This window comes from Aethalodelphis obliquidens, unplaced genomic scaffold (genome assembly GCF_003676395.1).
Source record: "Aethalodelphis obliquidens isolate GAN/ISIS:26980383/991018 unplaced genomic scaffold, ASM367639v1 scaffold65, whole genome shotgun sequence".
NCBI lineage: Eukaryota > Metazoa > Chordata > Mammalia > Artiodactyla > Delphinidae > Aethalodelphis > Aethalodelphis obliquidens.
Genome location: NW_020838009.1, coordinates 7,331,162 through 7,358,630, shown reverse-complemented (window position 1 = coordinate 7,358,630; position 27,469 = coordinate 7,331,162). Strand labels below are relative to the sequence as shown.

General features: G+C 39.8%; 1 protein-coding gene across 3 annotated transcripts in view; it reads left to right on the top strand.

Moving 5' to 3' along the window:
• The window catches only part of EFL1 (elongation factor like GTPase 1), a 134,645-nt gene that overhangs the window by 195 nt on the left and 106,981 nt on the right, over positions 1–27,469 (top strand). For 2 of the 3 annotated variants that reach the window (XR_003429256.1, XM_027089351.1), the window contains exons 2-8: positions 701–810; positions 3,656–3,723; positions 5,205–5,289; positions 13,582–13,715; positions 15,500–15,637; positions 17,240–17,454; positions 27,123–27,246. Coding sequence is in view for 2 of the 3 variants with exons in the window: in XM_027089351.1 (XP_026945152.1) it covers positions 720–810; positions 3,656–3,723; positions 5,205–5,289; positions 13,582–13,715; positions 15,500–15,637; positions 17,240–17,454; positions 27,123–27,246 (855 nt within the window). In the remaining variant the exon portion in view is untranslated. The remainder of the gene's footprint in view (positions 1–700; positions 811–3,655; positions 3,724–5,204; positions 5,290–13,581; positions 13,716–15,499; positions 15,638–17,239; positions 17,455–27,122; positions 27,247–27,469) is intronic. The other variant, XM_027089352.1, reaches the window with a different exon arrangement.

Here is a 27,469-nt window from a genome sequence, read left to right as displayed (position 1 = left end):
GCGGCAGGGCGTGGACGGAGCTAGGAGCGAGCCCGGGCTGAGAGCGGCTGCCGTGCGAGCGTAGTGTCTGGGCCGGCCCGGCCGTTTCTCAGTGCGGACCCGGGATCTTCAAAGAAAAAGGGAGTGAGGATAAAGGGAGTGAGGATAAAGGGAATGTAGAGTTGAGGGTTTGTTTTTTCTTGGTTTCCCCAGTGTGGAAAGGAATGGAAGACGTTCAGTGCACCTGCACGTGACCCCAAAATGTAGTCGGGAAGCTGGGTGTTTTACCTCCAGTGAAAGCAAGTGGGAGTGATAGGAGAGGCTTGGAAAAGGATCGAGCAGGGGAAGAGAGAGATGTCGGCATCTTCTCTCCCTCCTGCATAAGACCCTTCCAGTATGTAATCACTGACCTGGAGAAATAATGCCACAGTACGGGGCAGAGTTCCAGGTGTCACTGTGCACCCAACCCCCACGAGCTTTGTGATTCATCGCAAAGGGCCGATCCGGAAGGATGAGTAAACTCCGCAAGTACAGTCGTGGTACAGTATTTGTTGAAGTGCTCAAATTGGACTTGGGCCTGGATGGGTCTGTCCCTTCAGTAAGCATCCGTTGGGTTATTACTTTAAGGGACTCGAGAAGTCTTGTCAATTCCCAGCAGTAGAAACTTTTATCTTTTAACGCCCCGATCTTCAGCCATTTGTAATACATGTTTAACTATTAGTCACAGGAAATAAGTGACCATGGTGCTGAACAGTTTGGATAAGATGATTCAACTCCAGAAAAACACGGCTAACATCAGGAATATCTGTGTTTTGGCTCATGTTGACCATGGTAAGAATCCTTTCTAAATGGCTTATTTTCAGTAATTAAGGGGGTGTGTCTCCACACGTGTCAGTGGAGTGATGCTGTGGGCAGTTGAGAGTGATGCTTGCTAAGTGGCAAGTCTTATTTCCTTTAAAACTTTGCTGTGGGAGGAACACAGCTAACTAGTGATTGTTATTCTTCTATGTAGTATATTTTGTTGTCTTTTAAACGAGAAGTTGAGTTTTTTAGTATTTGTCAAGTATTTTGAAATGGCTTTGTAATATAATACGTCTGTAGCCTTGACATAATGTCCTCAGAACCTGTGTTATGTGATTCTATTTAACTCGTCCGATGTTTATTGAACATCTGCTAAGTTCGAGGTATTTTGCTAGCTATGTCAGAAGGTAAGGATTTATGCACAGGGCACCAGCCCAGCTATATAGAGAGGTGATTTGGGGGTTGAGGCAGCACAACGTGAGGCAGGCAAAAAGTAGACTCTAAGGGTTGAGAGAACTGGAGGGTCGGGAAGCTAGTAATGGGTTAAGAAAAGGGCTTTATAACAGTGTTAGAGATGACCCCCCGGACGGGTGATTCAAGATGGCAGATGGGGGCACACATTTCAAGTGGGAATAATGTCAGCAAGGGGAGAATGAAATGTATGTGACCAAAGCACGGGACATGAGAGGGGGACAGGGATGCATGGCGCTTAGCTTCTCACAGACATTGCTTTCATACCACAGCATTGCCTCCTGCTAAGCCCGCGCTTGGTTTCAGACTCCTTCTTAGTTCACGTAGCCACAGCAAAGTGATAGGATTGGGAGTGTGAAATAAAACCTATATACCATCCTGAAGGTGAGGGAGTAAGAGAGAAAAGTGAAGAGGTAGGCTGGGCTGTATCTTAAAGAGCCCTTCATGCCAGCTAGGCACAAGGATATGGGTTAAGTGCTCCAGCTCTGGAGTTAGACAATCTGAGTTCAAAACTCCATTTCAAGTTACTTTGCCTTTTTGAGCTTCAGTATACAGCCTCTGTGTACTGGAATAAAAACCAAACCTACCTTATAGCATTGTGAGGATTAAATGATGATAAGGAGAAGCCCTTGGCAGGTACATGCTTTATCATGAAGATGATCATTGGCATTTATTATTAGGTAATAGGGACACATTGGGAGAACAGAATAAAGCAGGGATGTTGTAATCAAATAGTACTTTAGTAAGAATGCTCCGGTGAGAGTGTTTTGGATGGATTGAAGGACAGAAAAGAGGTTAGGTGGCTATTGCCATTGGTAAAATAGTTGAAGTGAAGTAGTTACGGGAACTAAAGGGAGAGGTGATGGATCACTTTGTAGGTGAAGGCAACTGAGAATGAGTTTTGTATACAAATCTGGTGGCTAACCCTACCCCATGAGTTTCTATAATTATGCTGCTCACGTTTTGAGGACATGATGTTTGACAAAAGTATTTTTTTTGCTTTGTGAATTAAATCATGCGGCAAGTCAGTGGCATGTGTGTGTACAGCAAATTACTTTAAAATTTACCATTTAAAAGTATGTTAAGATAATACTATCCTAGAAAACCTGTGATTCATTTATTCATTCAACAGATAATTCATTGAATGTTTCTTATATGCCAAGCCTTGTTCTGGTCCTAGAGATACAGTTGTGAATAAAGCAAAGTCGCTGCTTTCTTGACACTTGCATTTGGGGGGATATATGCTCTCCGTACTTAGAATGTTCTACTCCATTGGAAGCAGGAAAGTGACGCTCTAGGGTTATATGCTAATACATAATATTTACATGACAAGCACGTAATACAGTATTAAAGGTCCAAATGGGTACTTGAGTATCATAAGAATTTCTTTTATTATTAGAGTAGATTCCTGGGTTTATGTTTGGATACTAGGTAGCATTGGTCACTGCAGTGTAGCTGATGCCCTCCATTGGCTTGCAAACAGTAGGAGATATGGGTAAATTTCATGAATTTCTTTGCCAAATGGGTATTTTCTGCAGACAGTTTAACTGGCCAAAGCCAGCTGAGGCCATACATGAGGAAATATGGCAAAAGATAATGTTCCATTGTTTTTTGGTGATGTTTTACCCAGTATATCATCCAGAGGAAAAAATGATTGCTGTGCTATCCTTTTGTCACGCTGAGCTATCAAGAGTTTAAGTTTAGGGCTTCCGTGGCGGCGCAGTGGTTGAGAGTCCGCCTGCCGATACAGGCGACACGGGTTCGTGCCCCAGTACGGGAAGATCCCACATGCCGTGGAGCGGCTGGGCTCGTGCGCGTCCGGAGCCTGTGCTCTGCAGCAGGAGAGGCCACAAAAGTGAGAGGCCCATGTACCGCCCAAAAAAAAAAAAAAAAAAGTTTAAGTGTATACGCCTGGACACAGTTATGGATATCTGATGACTGATGTAATAGTTACAATAAACTTGATCAAATTCTTTGTCGGACAGATTTGAGTACTGTACAAGTTGTTTGTCAGACGTTTTATATTTTGATTGGCACAGTGGTTTTTCTTATCACTTAAGAGTCTGTGCACTTTGCTCTGTGTAAATTATGCCTGAATTAAAAACATTTTTTCTGTCCTTAAAAATAAATGTTGCTTGACGGATTTTAAAGTGAGGTTGATCCGCAGGGTTGGCGATACAGATTACAGCACTGTGGAGTGCTGGAATCTGTGTCCTTCCAGATGACGTTTTGTTCAAAGTTCTAATTAAAATGCCTGTTGTATCTTGCTTCACTTAGTAGAGGTAAACAGGAAATATTTGCTAAACCAGTTCTATGGTTAGTTGTTAAATTTGTCAATACAATCTACCTACTTCACCCTTTAAAAAAAAGAAATCGATTTAAATTAATATTGTTACTTTAACAGGAAAAACTACTCTGGCTGACTGTCTTATATCTAGCAATGGCATTATCTCCAGCCGCCTGGCAGGCAAGGTATGTTATATTTGATATATACTTGCATTTCAGTTAGTATTAGCAAATCTACAATGTGATGAGTCCTTAGTTGTGTTCTTAAAGATCGAAAAAGTATGAAGCATAGTTCATGCATCTAAGAAGCTGCCAGTCCATTTAGCAAGATAAAAGAGATCGTTGAGAAAAAGTTATTTCTATATTGCTTTATGTTACTTTATATGAATATTTTATAAGTGCAAGAATGAGTTTTTGCAACCAATCATTTGATAACCTCGCATGATTGTGGAAAATTTCACAGGTGGAAGAGATGCTTCACGGTGGGAAATAATGTGGATAAAATGCATGAAGGCTAATTTGTGGGTTGTGCTTGATTTGAGTGGAACGTTTGCCTATACTGAGAGAGAAAATGGTGCAGGTAGAAAAAATGTATCAGATCACAAAGACGTTGAAGGCTAACCTAAGTACCAAAGGAAGGCTTCTGAAGCTTGAGGGTCATGACGAAGGAAGATCATGTTTTAGGAAATGAAATGATAGAGACCTTTGTTTTTAACTGTGAACTGAAAGAAATTGGAATAATTTATTTGCAGTAGAAAGATAGAGATGTTCCTCCCTTCAGTGAATTTACGATATAGTCAGTAGGATTTATCAGGTGACTGGTAATATAGAGAAGAGGAGGTAGAGAAGCAAAATTGAATTAAAAAAGTAGACCTAAGAGACTGAAGGAAGACTTGGGCATTTGAGGCACGTTGGGTGGGGAACTGGCCGAAGATACTGTCTATAGAAGGCTAAAAAAACTGGGTTGAATGAAATAATAAAGTGCTTTTATTTTTCCCAGTTGAGAAGTGAGAAAAAGTACAATAACTCTAAAGTGAGTAGATGAAAGGAAATAATAAACCATAAATTAATGAATTAGAAAAGATCAATGAAGCCACAGTTTGTTCTTCAAAAAGATTAATACAGCTAACAAATATGATACAGTGATGGTGGACACGTCATAGTACATTTAAAGATTGAATCCTAATGTAAGCTATAGACGTTAATTAATAATAGTGTATTGATATTGGTTCATTAATTGTAACATGTACCACACTACGCACTAATATAAAATGTAAGTAATAGGGGGAACTGTGTGTGTAGGAGGAGAGGGGATGCTTGGGAACCTCTTTACTTTCCAGTCAGTTTTTCTATAAACTTAAAATTGCTCTAAAAAGATAAAGCCTATTAAAAAAAATACTAGCAATGTAAACAGTTTGTGATTGTCTTGCATTACAACTGATAAAAAGTTAGAAATTGATCAGGAGAAAGGAAAGGTGGAAGAAATAAGTGGTACTAGGAAAGAAAAATGTTGCAGAGATTAAGAAGGTAATAATGGGACATAACGAACAACTTCATGGCAATAAGCCTAAAAGTTTAAGTATTTAAAACAAAAAGCAAATCAGTCCGTTTTAATATTACATTTTAATTCATTGGGAAATACGGATGCATATGTTGCATTTTTACAGTTAAGGTACATGGACAGCAGAGAGGATGAACAGGTCCGAGGGATCACTATGAAATCCAGTGCCATTTCACTACATTATGCAAAAGGTAAATCGATCTGTGTTTTAAAGAACAATGGTTTTGTATCTTTTGTGTCCTTCTTTCTCTTCCTGAATTAGTTTCAGGCCTCAGGTTTTTTGCTTTACATTCCACAAATTTCATTCTGGCCTTTCCAGATGATCTGTTGTCAGATCAGAGTCAGGCTGTCCACATTTGAGTACAGACGGGGACCTCTGACTGGCTTGAGGGCAGAAGAACTGGCAGCTCACACTTGTCCCCATCCACTCAGGTGATTGTATAGATTTCTTCAGAGGGAAGGTCTGGAGTCTTAGGACCTTGCTGGTTCAGCCTTACTGTCCCATTTCCTTGCTAGGTCCTCCTTCTGTCCTATGGCCTGCCTATTAGATCTAGAGTCTTATTTACTTGACTGTGTATGCATTGCCATAATCACTATAGTTTTTATCCCCAGATCAGGATGCCATTTTTTTTGTTGTTGTCTTTTGTTATTTTGTTTTTTGCGTTATGCGGGCCTCTCACTGTTGTGGCCTCTCCCGTTGTGGAGCACAGGCTCCGGACGCGCAGGCTCAGCAGCCATGGCTTACGGGCCCAGCCGCTCCACGGCACGTGGGATCTTCCTGGACCGGGGCACAAACCCGTGTCCCCTGCATCGGCAGGCGGACTCTCAACCACTGCGCCACCAGGGAAGCCCCAGGATGCCATTTTGACAGTAACACTTCTAGGGATTTATCTGACAGAAACAGTCATACAAGCACATGAGATATATGTTCATTGACATTCACTCAAAAGTTTGTAATAGGGAAAATAATACCAACAACCTTACATAGTTAAGGAAAATAGTTAAGTAAACTGATACATCCATGCTGTGAAATGCTATTCAGCTGTTCAAACAACTGTTTGACCTATATGTAATTATATAGAAAAGGTAAAGTAGGAGACAAAAAGCAAGTTGCAGAGTAAATACTTATAAGATATGAATGTGTTTTAGTAATAAGAATATATTATGTATGCAGATAAAGATGTCTGGAAGGACACATACCAGAACCTTAACTGTAGTTATTAGTGGCTGGATTATGTGAAACTTACACGTTTCAAAATATTTATTTTGCACTGTTTGGAAATTTTACACAAAATGTGAATTTTTATAACTAGAAGAAAATAATAAAGCTATATTTCATTTTCCTAATGGACTGACCTGTGATTTATCCTTCATATCTCTGGCACTGACACCAAGGGTTGTACTATGTGGGACATGACTGTTCTCTTTGAGGTCAGTCTTACCGTGTTTTTGAACTAAACCAGTTTTGAAGCTTTTAGGTACATGAATTCCCAGTGTTTAGTATTTAAACTGATGCCTTATTTTTTAAAATCTACCTCTCACCTTTTAGACGTTGTCATTCTGTGATCCAGTGAATGGGTCAGTGGTCAGTTTATTTCTTTTCTCTCCGTATTTTTATAGAGTTCAAGACATTTGTAGCCTTCCTTTCTCCACACTCATTAGTCTGTTTTCATTTGAAGATTACTTTAGTGTCAATTTTAGTTGCTCTCTGGACTTTGTCTCCAGTTCCTTCACCCCTTTTTAAACCATTTTATTAAGGTTTACTTTATGTATCATGACCTTCAGTCACTGCAGTTCCCTTTTGTCTTTGTGGTACAGTGTTGCAGGAAGATGGCTATAGGTCCCAGGGAATTGAATGGTCTAATCTTTATTTTGTTGAACTGTATGACCTTGGGTAACTTGCTCTCAGACTGTCCTAGATATACTTTCTTGATTGCACAGAGCAGAGGCTTAAGCTAGCTTGGGATGGGGTGGGATGGCTTATTGACAGAATATGTGTGAAATGATACTGGAAACAATATTCATGAAAATCCAAAAGCAGGAGCATTATTGGAGTGACATCTCAAAGAAATTGAAGGCAGCTGTTGATTCTGGATCCAGGATGGCTCTAGAGACCATCAGTAAAAGTTAACGGATCTTCCCTCTGGAACTCCACCGTCATCCTTGGGTTGAGTTCTCTGTTTTTATCTGTTTTTACCCTGTAAGTCTTTTCTCTGTTTTATAGCTTTTGCCTACCCTTAGTGCCTCCATCTTCATGAACTCCCTTTTCCCTGACCCCTCCTCTCCGCTCCTGTTTTTTCCCTTAGTTCTGTTGCTTACTGCTGCTTTCTCCTACGTTTACGAGCATACATCTCAAGAGCAGGATGTTGCTCAGCTTGTCTTTTGATGCCAGGCTATGGCAGAGGTTGCACCTATGGACAGCCAGTCTGTGGTTGGATGGTCATCTCCTAGTCTGATCAGTGGTGATTAGAGTGGAGCCATAAAGTATTCAACATGTTTCTTTGTGACCGTGATGGCCTAGAAGGGGCTTGACAGTTAGAGCCTTGCTTTCCACATCTGCAAAATGGGGATGGAAGTTGGGGTTGTTGACTGAGACATGTTCTCAAAACATCCGAGAGATGAGGTACATTCTCATCCTTATCTCAGCGTTGACTCTCTGGAATGGGGCGTTTCCTGCTGTGAAGGTGGGACAGCCTGAAGGGGGTCTCCCTTCTGGAGGAGGGAAACGTGATGGTTGAAGAAACTCCACAGGTGATTTTTGTGTTTACCACTTCTTCCCCTCCTTCCCATGCCCCTTCCAAATGCCCTGTTAGTTGAGGATCTCTGTACTAAATGTTAATGAAGTGCTTTCTTGTTTTGACTCTTAATTTAACCAGCTTTCAAAAAATTTTTTCAAATCCTCACATGGATTGAAAGATAAGGTATTTTTCTAGTTTAAGGTAAGCAAATAAGCTTACCAAAACTATGCATATTACAGATAGAGTGTTGAAAACCATCAAGGTGATATTCTTATTTTAGCATTTTCCAGGGCCCCAGTTCTTCCTTGAGAAAATGGAGCCTCTCTCATCTTTCCATTTGTGACTAAAATTTGGTACAAATGTTGGGACCATATTGTTAAATCTTGTTATTTTCTATTTCTTAGCCACCTCTCTTTGTGCCCTTCCCACAAGGATACTATACATTTATCTGGTCATTTCAAGAGTTAGGAAATAATCCCAATCCCAATATACATACTATAAAAAATCCTAAGAGGATGTAATACCTTTGAATCCTTTAGCCTAGGATGCAACTATAGATGAGAGAAATGTATTCAGATGGATTAAATACTTAGAAATTCCTGGACTATTGTTGTCAGAAGGCCTATTGTTGTCATTTCTACCTACTCTTTATAGCTGTGAGCAAATATTGCTCTTGCAGAACTTCTGAAATGAATTTTTCATTCTAACTTGTCTTTTTAAAAATTTTAAATAAATTTACAAGTTTATATGTATTATAGAAAATTCAGTATGTTGTAGAATATACATGAAAACACAAGACTGAAATAAAAATTACTTCTAGTTTACCACCAGTTCTTTTATACTTTCAGTTTTTACATTTAATCCTACCATAATTGTTCACGTGTATGTGTATACATGCAAGCTGTGAGGTAGATGTCTAACTTAAATTTCCCCCCAAAGAGTTAACTACTTATTCCAACACCAGTCTAATTTGATTATTAAGTACTATATTATTAGTTCTTGACGCGGTGCTGGTGTCAACAGCTCTGCATGAATGAGGCAGTCTGGGTGGGACTGTTATGAGCTAGAGAGCAGACTCTGCCCACCCATGAAACACCCCCCACTACCTGGCTGGGGACTAGTGCTAGTCAGCTGCAGCTGACTGATGCCCTGTATTTTTCTGTTTTGTTTTTTTTTTTATCAAGAAAAGTTGGCATCAAGATTTTTGGTAAAATCCTCCAATTTTTAAAATACTGGCAACTTACTAAAAATTTGTAAAGCACTATGTAGAACAAATTGCAGTGGGCTTTAACTTACAGGCTTTCAGTTTGTATTCAGGCATATGTGCTACTAGCTAACAGCCTGGTTCAGTGGGATACGCAGTATTTACCCAGGTGGCAGCCACACCGTAGCTTGGATGTACTCCAAACGTGGAGACCAAGGATGTGGCGGGGCTTTCTGCAGAGAGATCCATGTGCAGGTCACCTCTTTGTAAACACCTCCGTAGGGGTTTGTGGTTGTGGGCAAGTGGACAGTTTACATACATGTTGGTTTCAACTCTGTGGCTCTCTGGTCTTAATCTCTTAAGACTAGGCCGTGGGGAAACTGATTCATGCCATCCAGATTCACACAAGGCCAACACGTATCAGTCACTTCCCTTCCCTTCCAGATATGTGAACGTTAACCCGAGGTTCTGATTTCTGTCCTCTTCCTTTGGGACCAGGGCTGGGAGGGAAGGGTTCCATTGTCCCTTGTTTGACTGAAGATCAGATTATTTCCTCTTAACATAATGAATGCTTTACTTTGTGAAGCATTCAGTTGATGCCAGATCTAAGAAAATGGGTGCACGATAGTTGGATCCTGAGCCAGATGCTTCATATGCGTGATTTTGTTTAATCCTCACAGCAATCCTGTGAGATGGATGTTATCCTTATCTTACATGTGTGCAAAATGGAGTTCATAGGGGTTAAGAAACTCCCCTGAAGACAGAGTAGTTAGCATGTGGTAGTAGTCCTGGGAGCCAAGTAATTACGTTTGCAGACTCCTCGTTTGCACCGGGAGTCTTTGGAAATCAGTCAATCCTGGCCACGGCTGATTCCCCCTGAAGTGTAAATGTGTCCTGTCCACCAGGGATTGCTGCGACTACTTACAGACATCTTCTTGTGGCCACCATTACCCGCATCCCTGTTGTCTTTGGTCACCACCCAAGATGGAAGTCCTGTGATCTGGCCTCTCAGCAATCTCTTCCCCATGTTTCTCTGTGCTTCTGATACCTCCTCTGCCCTCAACCTCTCACTGTTCCCTTCCTTCTCAAAACTTTCTCTGAAAACATCCCAAGGTAAAGAAATAACCCCTGCATCCGCAACATCTTTTGTTGCTGTTCCCCTCTCCTCCTGCTGGCTGTTTTCCGAGGACACTGCTTTTCTTGTCCTTCTTTCAAGTGAGTGCTACTCATTCTTTCATGCTCCATCTGTCTCTGGGTTAGGACATGGGATTGCTGTTCCCCTTGTTCACTAGTTCTGGTTCAAAGCTTAATTCTTCCACCCTTGCTTTAAAACTCCATCTCCTTTGAGACTCTTACTGTCCATCCAGTTATTTTCGTCCCTTTCTTACCACTGTCACCTCCCGGTTACAGTCCCCAGTCCCCGTTCACTAATGACTTTGCACCTGGCTCATTGTTTTCCTTTTTGCCCAAATCCACCAAGGTAGCTTTTACCGTTTCTGAAAATGACCTCTCCAATGGCATGGCTTCATCAATAGTGACGTGTAGATCTCCACTTCACCCTCCCTCTGGCGTGGCTACTTGCTGGATTTTAGCATCATCCACAACTATTCATCTTTGACATTTGAAATTCAAATACTCCCTTCTCCATCATCTTTACTCTTCCCAGGTCTCTTGCCTGTGTAGCGAGGTACCCGTTCTTGGATTTCAGAAAGCCCTTCAGTCTCTTGAGCCTCATCACGGTCCGTCGTTTACTTCCTGCCTCATACAACCCAGATTTGTCTTTTTGCTGACAGTCTTGCCAAGGTCCTCAGTTTGCTTTCTTCACCTTCTGTCCTCCCAGTAAAACTGTAACCCTTGATAGAGCTAACTCTCTACACTTTATAGTTGGGCTGGGTTCTCGGCTGGTCCTTGGGCTGCTGGCAGACTTCCACTATATTGTCTGTCGAGCCTTGCTCATTCTCTCCAACAGCTCTCCTAAACCTTCTAGTCTCTTCCGGTGTACCTCTCGGTCCCTCTCCCACAATCTCAGCAGACATTTTTACGTTCTGTTTCACAGAAAATGGGAGAATTCTCTGTTTGCCACTGCCCCTCAAAATGTAACATTATTAGTATCTTTGCTTGCCTCCTGTCACTGTGAAAGACTTGTGCTCTGTACTTATCTCCTTTGTCCTGGTGCCTGTCAGCTTTTAAGCATGCTCAAGTCTCTCATCTCAAGTGTGTGTGTGTGTGTGTGTGTGTGTGTGTGTGTGTGTATCTCTGTGTGTCACTCTGTTAGTCAAAGGTGCGCTGCTGTTACTGTATTGCTCTGACAGTAGGCCCCATGCCTTATGGCAATGGCCCATATTAGCCACGTGAAATTGAATGAAAGATAGTTGGTCCTTGATCTCTGACTTTCTCTCCAGGGTGATGTGAACATAGAGAAGTTCCGAGTAGGTTGCAGCGGTTTATATTGGTTCCAGGAAGTGAACATCAGTCTTTTTTCACTCCGGGGTTTCTTATTCTGGTTCTTAGCCAAACGAACAAACAAGTGTTGTTTCCTCAGCTGCAAAGTGTAGAGGCATCTGTGACCTTCATAGGAAGTGACTAAGTGGTAGGTAGACCCGGGTGTGTTTCTGTCTTGCAACTGCTTTCGTGACCTTGGGTAAATCTCTTCCCTTTTGGGGGCTTTAGCATGTTCATGATATGAAGGGTTGGGCTGCAAAAATGCTGAATGATTTCAGGAATCTCATACCTTTGGTTTTATGTGATGGGAGTGGATAGAACTCTGAGCCTTTGTAGCACTGCTCACTTTTCTCTGGTTTATTTGGTTGGGACCCTGGTGCTTATCCTGCAGGGTAGCTGTGAGACTGGTGCTGTGAGACCTGACAGTAAAAGACTCGATTAAGGAGGCCCACGGGGGCCATTGTTCCAGGGCACTGGTTCTTTGACTTTGTTTAGAGATGTCCACAGTCCTCTCTGGTTGGAGTCTTCCCTGGTGGGTGCATCAGAGCCAGAATTCCTTACAAAGCCATTTGCATGAAAAGAGGAAGCAGGGGAAGGAGTGGTATTGAAGAAGGTGCTGATTGATGGCAGTCTTTCCCACTGAGCCCATTGCATTTTGGAATCCTTACCCTAGTGTTCAGAAATTCGCTGCTAGTGGAATCTTGGCATGTGAGATTAAATATATGCCATCTTGAGGATAGTGGGGAAAAGTATGACTTTGGAGGTGGCTGGGTTTGAACTTTCACTCTACCATTTTTTGACCTTAGGCAATTTACCTTAGAGTTGGATTCTAGCTGGATATTCCTCAGAAAGATATTTTACTTTTCCGTGCCCTAGTTTCCTGCTCTGTAAACTTGGCCTAATGGTAGTAACTACTGCAAGGGTTGTTGTAAGTAAACATTAGATAACGTCTATAAAACGTTTAGAACTGTGCCAGATAGTGCCCAGATAGGCACTTCACAAATGTGAGCTCTGGCTTCGGTTACTGCAGTGTTGTTGTTTTATCGTTATCAGTGTCACACAGGGCACTAATCAGATCATCAAGTTGTTAACCTCACACTTGGGGAATTCCTTTAAATGGCCCCATAAGTTCTACCATTCAGCCCTGTAGTAGTTCTGGAGCACACAAAAGTTGAAAAACACTGAGTTAAGAGGAGGAGCAAAAGTAAAGTATAGGTATATTCAGATGTTTGATCATTTAAGTAATTATTATGCCATTAAAAGAGAATTGTATCAAATTTAGCAGTGAACGGGGAATGAGTGTAGAATTCTAATGAACGACCGGTTTTCTGGCTGGTTTACTTAATTATGTTTTATTGATAATATGATGTCTCTGTAACCTAGGGTGGCCAGTAGTTCTGGTTTGCCTGGGACTGACTTAGGGCTTAGTGGGACGTGGGACTGACGTTGGCGTTTGATGGGATGTGAGACCTTCAGAGTTAAAACAGGACACATAGGCATGAGTCATGCTCTGAGCTTACAACTTTGTTGTGAGGATTAAAGAATACAGTATATCAAATGTGAAAGCACATAGCACACTGCTTGGCACACAGTAGCTGCTCTTTAAATTTGTGACTTAGAATCGACTGTAAGTCTTGCTGCGCATATTCACGCACTGCTCTTTGAGAAGTTGTAGGGAAGTTGTTGGCCACCTGCTTTGTGTCTTTTCCATTAATTTCTTGTAGTCTCAATTTCCTCATCTGCACAGTGAGTAGAGGAATGTTTATGTTGTATGGATATTTTAAGGGCGGAATCACGTGTGATTAGCACAAGTGTTTAGCACAGTGCCTGGCTCACAGTAGCTCTTGATAAGTGGTTATTAGATTATTAGAATAATAAAATCCTTTAACCTTTTATACCAATGCTATTTGGAATTGATAGTTCCATTGTTGGGAATTCGTAAAATGGAACGGTGGCTGTTGATTGAGCTACCATTTTGGCTTTTGTCTTCTTTAGCTTTATTCAGTCATTTCTTAGAAGCTCTCTTACTCTGGGTTGCCTGAGGAAGAGTACTGTATACCTGCACAACTGAAAGTGTGTGTCTTCCAATTTCATTTCAGGTGAGGAGGAGTACCTGATTAATCTGATAGACTCTCCAGGACATGTGGATTTCTCCTCAGAAGTATCGACGGCTGTTCGCATTTGTGACGGGTGCATCATTGTAGTGGATGCTGTGGAAGGGGTCTGTCCACAGGTAGTGGATTGTAACATGGAAATATTTAACTGGTTAAAGAAGGTGGGAGGAGAGAAGAGGAACTGACTGCCGATGACTCTGTGCCACTTGAGACCTTTCACTGACCATCAGAAAGCTGGTTTTCCATTTCACTTTTGGTAGTGTTCTGGTCTGTCCCCCAAGTTTTGAAGGGATAGTAGAGAGAATGACTTTAAGGTGCCTTGATGTGTCTGTCATGTCCTCTTGGAGAGGGACTCAGCAAAAATGGGAGAGGTGTTTAGGAGGATCTGGAGGTTTCACTCCAGTGGAAAAGTTTCTGAACTGTGAGAGGTAATTGATAGCAAGATACTGAGTCTCTTCTGTTGGTTTGTCAGTCTGCCCCCCTCCCCCCCTACACACGCTGTCTCTCTGCCTTCCTCCTCCCCTCCTCTTACTCTTCCAGATCCTTAACCGAGACTTTCTTCTCTTTCCCACCAAAGTTCAAAAAGTTCACCCCTAAGGCCAGAGTGAACATGTAACTCCGGTCGACGTGAAACTCAGAGTGGCTTTCTAAATTCAGTTTTTAAAATAATTTTTCTTTGAAACCTTATGTGTTATCTTTAAAAATGTTGTCACCTTTGTGTCCTAGCTCTTAAATGCGCTTATTTGTTTTAATGTTTTTTAAAAAGAATAAGGAACGGTTTAAATTGCAGGCATACCTCTGAGATATTGCAGGTTTGGTTCTGAGCCAGTGCAGTAAAATGAATATCGCAGTAAAGCGAGTCACATGAATTTTTTTTGGTTTCCCAGTGCATATAAAAGTTATGTTTACAGTATACTGAAGTCTCTTAAGTATGCAATAGCATTATGTCTAAAAAACAAATGTATGTACCTTAATTAAAAAAATACTCTATTGCTAGAAGATGCTAACCATTTCTGAGCCTTCACTGAGTTGTAATGGTAACATCAAAGTTCACTGATCACAGATCACCACAACAAATAGATGAATAATGAAAAATGTAAAATATTGTGAGAATTCCCAAAATGTGACATAGTGACATGAAGTGAGCAAACGCTGTTGGAAAAATGGTGCTAATAAACTTGCTTGATGCAGGGTTGACACAAGCCTTCAGTTTGTAAAAAATGCAACATCTGTGAAGCACAATAAAGCAAAAGCACAATGAAAGGAGGTTTTCTTGTAGAAATGGAGACAATTTGATAATTCCAAGAAGATATGCTGTAATTATTCTGTAACTTCCCATCTGATTGCCTGTAAGGGCCCGGGTCCCCCAATTGGAGAAGCACAGCCTTAGTCTTTGTAGTGTCTTAGGTGTCCTGACAAGACGAGTAAAATGAACAGACCTGACTTTAGCAGAATAGTGGTTAATGCTGAGAGGTTGTTTATGCTCAGGAAGGTGTACACAGGGGACTTCTGGGGGAATGTTCTGTTGCTCGACCTGTGTGTTGGCAACATGAGTGTTTGTTTTCTGATTATTTACTGAATAAAATACGGTAAATTGTGTGTGTTGTGTGTGTGTGTGTGTATGTATAATTCCACAAAACTGTTCACTGTCTTTTACATAATTTTATTTATCCTTCTTAAATAAATTGACGGTTCCATAAAGGCAAGGACAGTTTCTTGTCTGTAGTTCTATGCTTCTGTGTTATATACTTTGTGAATGTCTGGTGAACACCTGTGTCTGACTGGCATGGTCTGAGTTGTGATCAAGGAGTATGGAAATGAGCTGCTTATTAATCAGAATTTTCTAATGTGCTTTACTTATTTCAAGTCATGAGCTTTACATTTTCCTTTCTTTTTTAATCAGACACAGGCAGTTCTGCGACAAGCCTGGCTCGAAAACATCCGTCCAGTTTTAGTGATTAATAAGATAGATCGCTTGATAGTGGAACTGAAATTCACCCCACAGGAGGCCTATTCTCACCTCAAGAATATTTTAGAACAGGTATTTTATCCTTTACTTCGGTATTTGAAAAATTGTGGCTCAAAGAAGGGTTGTAAGGAAGTTGCTGAGTTGAGTATGAGGCATTGCTACAGAAAATTCACTTACTTAGATTCACATGTGTCAGAGTCACCATACCAGAAGAGAGGCAATAGAACAAGTGTCATCTTAGGAGCCCCCTCCATCTCCTGGAAGCATCCTTGAATATAAAGCTTAGACAATAGGTTTCAATGTTCTCTTGTTTAAAATCCTGTAGTTTGGTTTCACAATGAAGCAATATTAGGAGACTTTGGTTTTTTTTATTACCTGTCTTTAGATGAAATTTTACCAAAGCGTTTATTCAGCAAACATTAACATACCTATATGTTGAATAAATGAGTTCTTGGATGTTCACTTTGTGCTAAGGATTATGACTATAAAGACAGGTCAGAGTCCCTATTTTCAAAGCTCTCACAGTGTGGTAGGGGAGACAGACAATTAAAAGAGATATTTGGAGAACAATGAGATAACCCCTGGATGTGATTTGAGAGCATAAATGAGGGCTGCTTCACCCAGACTGGGTCAAGAGGAAAGGGAGAGTTAGGAAAAGTCTCACAAAAGAGGCCTCGAGATGGAAGAGAGGTAGCGTTTGCCAGGTAGAGACTTATGGTAAAGTTCTTCAAGAGAGAAGGAATGAGATATACAGAGTTATAAAGGAAAAAAAGCATAGTACAATGTTTCATTAAAAGAACTGCAAATTATTTGTTATAGTTGAAGAATTAGATCCTGTTAAGTAGTGATAAGAGGCGCTAGTAGAAAGGAGTGTAGGGTTTAGATTATGGTGAACCTTGTATGCCATGCATGGAGGTTTGAAATGTCTTCTTCAAGATGGTGGAATACCATTGATGTGACCAACTTGAGAATATTTATTTGCTAAAGAAAGGAAGTGATAAAGGTAGAGCAGTGAAAAAGAATGGATCAGTGAATCTAGTTCCCTGAAGAGATAGTCAGGGATGGGTACAGATGAAATACTCCCACCCTGCAGTGGAAGGAGAAGGGCCAGTGGTAATTGTAGATATAGATGGACCTATAGGTTGAATTATTGCGAGCTTGCAGGATTTCTGAATAATAGGTTCCATTTTCTCTTGGAGGTAGGAAATAAGATTACCTACTTGAGAGTGAAAATAGTTGGGCGTTAGAGGTCAGGAAGAGGGCCTGAAGAGAGGGGCGAACAGTTCAAACATCTGCTGTGAGAAATGGTAAGGGAGTTGACTAAGGTTATAAATGAAGATTGTGGGGGTTGGAAACCATGAGTTCTAGTGACACCTGGCCTTGGTCCTGGAAAACAAGTTGAAGATATGACAGATTAGTGTCTGCTTTCAACTCTTGAGCACAAAAGTGACCTTTCAAAAGCCTTCCAATTTAGCTTTGCTGGGTGTGAAAAGCATGGGTTGATAGCATATAAGTTAATGATTGCTATAAACGTCATCGCCATCCATGTTTGCTTAATATGAGCTCAAACTGTGACTTATGATTCTAGGATTAGCAAGGCTTAGACAGTGTGTCTCCTGTCGTGGGCGTGCAAAGCATCTGAATGACATTCTGCCATTTTACCATCTCTCCTAGATTAATGCACTCACAGGAGCTCTTTTTACTTCTAAAGTGCTAGAAGAAAGAGCAGAGAGAGAGACTGAATCCCAAGTGAATCCCAATTCTGAGCAAGGAGAGCAAGTGTATGACTGGAGCGCTGGCTTGGAGGACACGGATGATTCTCACCTTTACTTCTCTCCAGACCAGGGAAATGTGGTATTTACAAGTGCAATAGATGGGTGGGGCTTTGGGTAAGTGTTTCAATGTAATTAAATCTCTTTGTGGATTTTATATGCAATTGTTTTTTTTTGTTTGTTTGTTTGTTTGTTTTTGGCGGTACGTGGGCCTCTCACTGTTGTGGCCTCTCCTGTTGCGGAGCACAGGCTCCGGACACGCAGGCTCAGCGGCCATGGCTCACGGGCCCAGCCGCTCCGCGGCACGTGGGATCTTCCCGGACGGGGGCACGAACCCGCATCCCCTGTATCGGCAGGCGGACTCTCAACCACTGAGCCACCAGGGAAGCCCCTATCCAATTGATTTTTTAATTAAACTTTTTATTTTGAGATATTGTAGATTCACATACAGTCATAGGAAAGAATACAGAGAGTTCTCTTGTTCCTTTACCTTGTGTCCCTCCAAAGGTAACATCTTGCGGAACTGTAGTGTAATATCACAGCCAGGATATTAACATTGATATAATCCATCACCATGAAGAGCCTTCATGTTCCGCTAATATAGCCACACCCACTTCCTTCCGAGTTCCAACCCCTCCTTAATGACTAACTCTTCTCTATTTCTATAATTTGTCATTTCAAGAATGTTATAGAAATGTAATTGAATAATATGTAACCTTTTCTGGATTTGATTTTCAGAATAATTCTTTAGAGACATATCTAAGTTGTTACATGCATCACTGGTTGGTTCCTTTTTATTGCTTAGTACTATTCCATGTGTGTTTGTACCACAGTTTGTTTGAGTATTCACCCATTGAAGGACATCTGGGTTTTCTCTAGTTTGGGGCTACTATGAGTAAAGCTGCTGTAAGCATTCATCTGTAGGTTTTCATGTGAACGTAAGTTTTCATTTCTCTGGGATGAATGCCTAGAAGTGCATTTGCTGAGTCATAGGGTAGTTGTGTGTTTAGTTTTTAAAGAAACTGTCAAACTGGTGTACCATTTTATATTCCCATCAGCAATGTATGGTGATCCAGTTTCTCCACATCTTCACCCTCATTTGGTATTGTTCCTATTTTTTTTCTTTTGTCTTTTTTTAGCCATTCTGATAGGTGTGTACTGATATGTTATTATGGTTTTAATTCACATTTTCCTAACAGCTTGTGATGCTGAAAATCTTTTTATGAGCTGATTTGCCATCTGTGTATCCTCTTGCGTGAAATGTCTTTTTTTTTTTTTTTTTTTTTTTTTTTTTTGGTATGAGGGCCTCTCACTGCTGTGGCCCCTCCTGTCGCGGAGCACAGGCTCCGGACGTGCAGGCCCAATGGCCATGGCTCACGGGCCCAGCCGCTCCGCGGTACGTGGGATTCTCCCGGACCGGGGCACAAACCCGCGTCCCCTGCATCGGCAGGCGGACTCTCAACCACTGCGCAACCAGGGAAGCCCTGAAATGTCTTTTTATGTCCTTTGCCCATTTTGTTTTTGTTCATGTATAATTGACATACTATATTGGTTTCAAGTGTACAATATTATGATCAATATTTGTATATTGTGAAATGATCACTACAGTAAATCTAGTTAGTTTCTATCACTATACATAGTTACAAAATTTGTGTGTGTGTGTGATGAGGATTTTTAAGATTGACTCTTAAGAAATTTCAATTATACAATATACTGTTATTAACTATACCATGCTATACATTACATCCCATGACTGATTTATTTTATAACTGGAAATTTGTACCTTTTGACCCCCTTCACCCACTTTGCCAACCCTCTACTCCCTGCCTCTTGCAACCACCAATCTGTTCTCTGTATCTGTAAGCTGCTTGTTTATTTGGTTTTGTTTTTTAAAGATCATACATGTAAGTGAGATCATGCAGTATTTGTCCTTGTTTTTCTCTGTCTGACATATCTCATTTAGCCTAATGCCCTCGAAGTCCCTCCATGTTGTTGGAAATGGCAAGTTTGCATTCTTTTTTATGGTTGAATAGTATTCCGTTTTGTGTATATATACTGCATCATTTATCCATTCATGTATCAGTGGACACTTAGGTTGTTTCCATACCTTGGCTGTTGTAAATAATGCTGCGATAAGGTGTTGTGCATATATCTTTTCAAGAGTTTTGGGGGTTTTTTGCATAAATACCCAGAAGTGGACTTGCTGCATCAAATGGTAGTTGTATTTTTAATTTTTTGAGGAACCTCCATAATATTTTCCATAGTGGTTGTACCAATTTGCCTTCCTACCAACAGTGCACAAAGGGTTTCCTTTTGTCCACATCCTCACCAATACTTATTTCTTACCTTTTGTGATAATAGCCATTCTAACAGGTGTAAGGTGATAGCTCATTGTCATTTGACTTACATTTTCCTGATAGTGATGATCAATATTTAGTGATGTTGAGCATCTTTTCATATACCTGTTGGCTATCTGTAGGTCTTCTTTGGAAAAATGTTCATGTCTTCTGTCCTTTTTTTCAGTTGATTGTTTGGGTTTTTTGCTATTGAGTTGTATGAGTATTTCGTATATTTTGGATATTAACCCCTTATCAGATACATAATTTGCAAATACTTTCTGTTATTCAATAGGTTGCCTTTTCATTTTCTTGACTACCTGCTTCGTTGTATAGTCCTTTGCCCATTTTCTAATTTTTATTTATTTATGTTTTACTTTTGAGCTTTGAGAATTTTTTATATATTCTGGATATTAGTCCTTTGTCTCATACGTGTTTTATAAATATTTTCTTCCAGTCTAGAGTTTCGCTTTTCACCTTAATAAGTGTCTTTCACAAAGCAAAGTTTTTAATTTGAGTGGAAGTCCAGTTTATCGATTTTTCCTTTTATGAATTATACTTTTGGCATTAAGAAGTCTGCCTAGCCCTAGATCCTGAATATTTTCTCTCATGTTTTTTCTGGAAGTTTTATAGTTTTCCTTCTTACATTTAAATCTGTGATTCATTTTGAGTTAAGTTTTTGTATAAGATGTGAAACTTGGGTCGAGGTTCATTTTGGGGGCTGTGGGTGTCCCAGTTACTTTGACACCATTTATTGAAAAGCCTATACCTGCTCTATTGAATGTTTTTGTACCTTTGTCCGAATCAGTTAGACATATTTATGTGGGTCTATTTCTGAGTATTATATTCTGTTTCATTGATCTATGTGTCTGTCTTTCCACCAATACCACATAGCCCTGATTACTCTAAGTGTATAATAAGTTTTGAAATTGGGTGGATTATTTCCATCACGTTCTTCTTTTTCAAAATGGTTTTAGCTGTTCAAGGGTCTGTGCCTTTCCATATACATTTTATAATAATCTTTGCCTATATCTGCAAAAAAAATTTTGCTAGGATTTTGGTGGAAAATGCATGGTACACTTGTATATTAATTTAAGGAGAATTGATGCCTTTACTATGTTGAATCATCTAATCCATGGAGGCTGTATGTTTCTCCATTTGTGCAGATTTTCTTTGATTTCTTTAATCAGCATTTTGTGGTTTTCAGCATTTAAGTCCTGTACATATTATATTAGGCTTGCACCTAATTTTTCTTTTTTTCTAGAAATTATAATGGTATTTTTTATTTTGGTGTTCACATCTTCATTTCTACTGTATTGAAATATAATTACTTGATTTTTGTGTGTCGATCTTGTATACTGTCACCTTGCTAAACCTATTCATTAGTTCTAAGAGTTTTTTGTAGATGCCTTGGGATTTTGTGCAAGGTAGTCATGTCATATGCAAATAAGGACTTTTATTTCTTCCTGTCCTGTGCCATTTTCCTTTCTTTTCTTGCCTTATTGCACTGGCAAGAACTTCCAGCACTGTTTGAATAAGTGGGGAAAGTAGACATACTTGCCTTGTTCCCCATCTTTCAGTCTTTCACCAAGAGGTATAATGTTAGTTCTAAGTTGTTTGTAAATGTTCTTTGTCAAGGTAAGGAAGTTCCCCTGCACTCCTTTTTTTCTGAGTTATTACTATGAATTGGTGTCAAATTTTTTCAAATGCTTTTTCTGTATCAATTAATATAATCCTATGATTTTTGTTAACTATTAATATAGTAGATTACCTTGATTTTTGAATATTCAGCAAGTTTTGCATCTCTTTGTAGATTTTATATACAATTAACTTTTTAAACCTTATTCTTTGAATAAATTCAAAATTCAGAAGGTACAAAAATGCGTACAATGAAAAGTCTCCCACACTATCCCTTAGCTTTTTAGTTCATTTCCCCACAGAAAACTAGTTTGTCCCAGCAGTTTCTTGTGTATCATCTGGAGGTTATTATGCATATATGAGCAAATACATTATCAACTTTTATTATCTACACTAGCAGAAGTTACTGTGGAAAGAAACTAACTATTGAGGGTGTGCATATGCTAGGCATTGAGCTAGTCACTTAAATTATTTCATTGAATTCTTAGAACACTCCTTTTATTTTATTTTTTTCCAATTTTTTTAATTAATTATTTTTGGCTGCATTGGGTGTTCATTGCTGTGTGCGGGCTTTCTCTAGTTGCGGCGAGCAGGAGCTACTCCTCTATGGGGTGTGCAGGCTTCTTGTTGCGGTGGCTTCTCTAGTTGTGGAGCACAGGCTCTAGGCGCGTGGGCTTCAGTAGTTGTGGCATGTGGGCTCAGTAGTTGTGGCTCACAGGCTGTAGAGCACAGGCTCAGTAGTTGTGGCACGCAGGTTTAGTTGCTCTGCTCTGCGGCATGTGGGATCTTCCTGGACCCGTGTCCCCTGCATTGGCAGGTGGATTCTTAACCACTGCGCCACCAGGGAAGTCCCAGAACAATCCTTTTAAATAGGTCTTAATATTTATTATTTAAGGTTCAAAGACATTGATTGATTTGTTAAACATCACTTAGCCACTGAGTGGCATAGCTGTTGTTAAGTTTAAAGTCTGCCTGGCACTGAAGTTCACGCTTTTTTACCATAGTGCTTTTACGGGATCTTCACTATGGAATATAGGGACCCTTGTTTTTTCTAATTGCCCCTTCTGGGTATGTACACACTCAGGCCAAGTAGCAGTGATATCAGTTTTGAATGTGCTAGGTAATTGATTACATTTCTAACCACAACCATCACTGACTTGTGAAATCAGAACATTCAGCGGATTTTTACTTTGAGAAAAATGTCTTCGGCCTGGGTAAACAGTTGTGGGGATATAATGAAATTTACTTTAGTTGTAGACTTAACCTTACATATAATTTGCAGGGATAATAGAACCAGAAATAATGCACCAGGTGAAACCACCCTTGGCTGTTCCTTGTCTTCCTTTTTACAGGAACTTGCCCTTCAACTTCCTTTTGACTGAACACATTTTGCCTTGGGCAGCGTAATAAATTATAATACCATAATTTTTCTCTGCTAGTTTGTAATAAATTATAGATACCTTGGTTTATTTGGTGCCTATAAAGGTTATACCAGACAAATAAATTCAGATAATGGATATATAGTGAAAATGGAAATTACAAACTTGAAAATTTGCACTTTTCATATGTAGTTGATGACTTACCATTGTCATCTTTCTGGGCCTTGTTTCCTCATCTGAAAAATAAGAATATAGGTCTAAGATAATTTCTAAGAATTTCTTTGAGCTAAAATGTACAGTGATTCATTCAGTCATATAACAGGGTCAGACCTATTGATTTCTTAATTTGTAAATTTTGCGAGTGAGCTACAATGTAAGGGGCTTGCCCTTTTCTTGTAATGATTTTCATAAAAAATTGAATGTTTTATGTGAATTTTAGTCTAAATCTCACAAGAAGGAATGGGGAGAGACTTGAATGAACAGAATGAGGGTAACTCCTCACAACTTTGGACATTTTTACGTACTTTCAGTCAATAAATGAATTCCCCTGTATTAGACAAAGTCATCTTTATAGATCTGCTAGTGCCTGTTCTCAACTAGTTGACATGTTAATTTATGGAAAAGGGTTGGTGGAAATGAAAGCACTGGAGACCCATTTCCTTCCAATTTTCCTCTAACATGTCAGTGAATGGGGAAAGTTGGCAACTTCAATAGGGAAAGTTGTCACAAAAAGTGGGAAATGAGTACATTTCAGAATTTAGCAGATGGTTCTATAAACTCTTATATAGTGGGACAGGATTAAGAAGTGTGACTAGTGGCTGTGTGGCCTAAATCTGTCCTGTTAATAGTTGTTACTCCAGGAGAATCTGCTCTGAAAAAGCAGAAACACATTGACTTGTGTGAGTGGCAGCAACGATCTAGTTCCTGATTAAGATAAATAGAGCTGAGGCCCCAACCCTATAAAACAGGGGCAGGAAAGAAAAGACAAGGAAAAGCCCTTCCTTATAGTTTTGTTTGTCTTTGTGCAGCAGTGTCTTAGAATCCTGCAATTAACATTAATCCATTGGGTACCTTGGACACAAAAGAGTATGTGGCCCAGAAATTTCATACTTGGCCAAGCTGTCAGTCAGGGCAAAAGATTGATAGGTCAGTAGTCTTGGAGAACATGTTCTGCAAATCTTTTCTGAGAATCTTGTTTGAAGTTATTCGGTAGAGGAAATGAATTAAAATAGAATTCAAGAATGGAGAAGTTGTGCTAGAAACTGTCAGTATTTTAAAATTATAACTAATGACAGGCACAGGAATAAAAGCACTAAGCAATAATCAAGAAAGGTTTGATGTTTATAAGCAACTTTTGTGGTAACTGGGGGATTGAAAAGAATGCAAAGGATGAAAAACAAGATTTTCAAAGATTTATGTGTCTGTATGTGTATGTATGTTAAATAAATGATGGACTAGAAAAGGGTTTGAAGACAGTGGTCTAAGCAAATGGCCAATTTCTTACTATAATTTATGATTTTATAGTACGTTTCAGTGTTTGTGAAAATCTTTGTTTGCCACTTTTTGAGTTAAAAGCAAGACATATATCTGACACATTGTTGTAAAGGATAAAAGAAAACATAACGGACTGGGTAGCACAAATCAACAACAACAACAAAAAAATCCTAGAAGCATGAAGAGAAATCTACCTAATCAGAACAGTTATGACAGTAAATGTTTGAATCCCCTGTTGAGGAGATACTGTCTTTTATAAGAAGGAAATTTCCAGAGATTTGCTAAATAAAATAAACATAAAGCATAAGGGACTGAGGGTAAATATCAAAGCTTTGCTTCAATATGTCAAACAAATGTGAATAAAAAGAAAGTATGTTTGGCGATCTTAATGATAAGCAGAGCAGAATTTATGGCAAATGTGGCATAAGGATCATTTTTATATGGGTAATTGGCACATTTCTGTAGTAAAGAGATTAATGATCATAACAGCAAAGTTCATGAGACAAAAATAGAAGTATAAGTAGAAATCCACAGTCATGTGGTTTGGGGGGATTGCATCATATCACAGTTTAACATCAAATAGCAACAAACCATATGAATAGTATTATAATTAAAGTCCGGATTTGTTTTAAGTGTCAGTGAAGGATATATAAAAATTGATCCTATGTCAGGCCAACAAACAATTCAAGTTCAAGGAATATAAATTATGTTGAAAGCTTATACAAATCACTCAGTCATTATCTCCAGCGCTAACCATCTAAGAATGGACCCAAGTTGCCAATATGATGATCAAAGTGTTGGCTGTATTTATTGAGGACGCAGAGAACATCACTGTAAAGAACAGGGCTCCCTGGTAGAGATAGGCTGGAGAATGTGCTTGGGACCTCAGGCCACAGTAGTTGCCTCCCATCGTCTCCCTCCTGTAGGTCCTGTAATGGATCTGCGAATCTGCATGGAGGATTGTAGCCTGTCTGGAAAGATCAGGTGTTGAGAGATGGAAAGCCCAGGGTGAGATAAGGGTCTGCTGACTTGCCTCTGGAAAGAAGGTTCTGTGCCTTGTTCTAGGTGTACTTAACTTCAGGAAGTCAAGGAGGAATCTTGGCTCTTTTTACTGATCCCTGGAATAGGGAGCAAGACAGAGCTTGCTTCCTTTTTGAGGCATAGGAACTCTGCCCAATAAGTGTTGGCCATTGGCCTTCTTTTTGCTTGTTGAGTAGCCATTGAGGTGGGAGAGAGACCAAGAGTGCTCCTTTCAGCCCTCCAGAGTAGGAAAGCTATGTCTATGGAGTGAGGTAAAAATTGGTAAAGAGAAGATGGGTTCCCTCCAAAAAGACGAAAAAGATTATAAATTAATGATATAGTGATACTGGGCTTCCCTGGTGTCGCGGTGGTTGAGAGTCCACCTGCCGATGCAGGGGACACGGGATCTTGCCCCGGTCCGGGAAGATCCCACATGCCACGGAGCGGCTAGGCCCGTGAGCCATGGCCGCTGAGCCTGCGCGTCCGGAGCCTGCGCTCCGCAACAGGAGAGGCCACAACAGGGAGAGGCCCACGTACCGCAAAAAAAAAAAAAAAAAAAAAAAAAAAATATATATATATATATATAGTGATACTAACATATATAAATAATGTATAAATTATATATTATATACATGTTATATATACATTTATGTATAAATTTTTATATGATAAGTATAAATAAAATAATAATAGAAACTAAAGTTTTAGAAAAGTAAAAAAAACTCTACTAAATAAATAGCTGTTGGATCAAATGGGAAATAAAGCTTACCATAGTGCATTACTTTGGAAGTGATGGACCTTTGAGGCCATCTCTTTCAGAATGTTAGTAGCTTATAACCGTATGATGTGAATTCTGATTCCTGATGGGTGTTTTTCTCTCCCTTGGACCTCAGTGAGGGGGCATTGGTTATTTATCTTCAGCAGTTTCTGTAGCATCTGTTTTTGCTTCTAAGCTGCTGCCTGATGCTCTTCATATTTCTGGTTCCAACCATAATTATTAACTTCCACTCCTGCAGCTTTGTATTGCTCCCACCAGGCTTCTATTATCATAAGAGAATATCAGCTAATTGGACTTGGTTGTAGTTAACCCCTGGATTCCACAGTTGTTGAATGACAGGTAAAGAATTGTCTAGAATCTGTTAACTTTGGATTCCTTCTGCATTGGAGAATATAGCAGGTGTCTTTTAAGTTGCTGGTACTTTGAGAGTTGGACTCAAAACTTAGATTATGTAGGAGCATACTGTTCCCTGCAGAAAAGGTATTTTTTCTAGGTCCTTTACCCAGACACTGCAGATGCTGTAATATACAGCATCATTATTTGTCAGGTGACCGCTCTTGTGTGGCTGGGGTTTCCAGTAGAGCAGACCTGGTGCTAACTTGACTTCTCTAAGGGCTGGAGAGAGTGAAGTAAGTGTGTATCTATCTGTTTCCTGTTTAATCCCAGATGCTAAAAAGCCTTTTTTTGGCAGGTTCTGGCTCTAGGGTTTGTTTTCTTTGTGAGCAATAGGTACCTATAGCAGTGAAGGGCTGAAACAAAGTTTATTGTTGGCGTGGCTGCAATGGGCAGCCGGAGCCTCCATTTCCTTGGCCATTATTCTTCTTGTTTTACACATGCAGAATTAAAAGAGGGAGGTATGGCATGAATTCTAATTCATATGGATTTAGGGGAAGTTGGACAGGAAGCTGGGCTCTGGAATGAGACTGCTTGGGTTTGAATCCCAGCTTCACTTGTTACCTGTGTGATATCTCGTGCTTCATTATCCTTTTCTGTAAAATGGAGGAGATTAGTACTTACCTTGTAAGATAGTTGAAATGACATTTAAAGCACGTTGAACAGTACCTGGCACAGAAACACTCAAGTGTTAGCTGTACTCATTTATGTTGTTATTAATAACGTGAACACTTGCTTTTCTTTCAGAATTGAGCACTTTGCCGAAATCTACAGTCAAAAAATTGGCATCAAAAAGGAAGTTCTTTTGAAAACCTTGTGGGGAGATTATTATATAAATACGAAGGCTAAGAAGATTATGAAGGTTGATCAGGTAATGTGGCATATGTCCCTGTTGATTGTTGGTCCCACTGTTGCCCTATGAAAACCTGTACTGTAACACACCTGTAATTTGGCCTTGTTTATGGGAGTCAGTTTATGAGGGATTTTCTACTGTATATATTTGGCTAAAGTTCCTGTGTCTTATATCCAAGTATTGCTTAAATACAGTTCTTTAGGACTGCCTGGGTTTTTTTGTTTGTTTGTTTTTTCTTTTT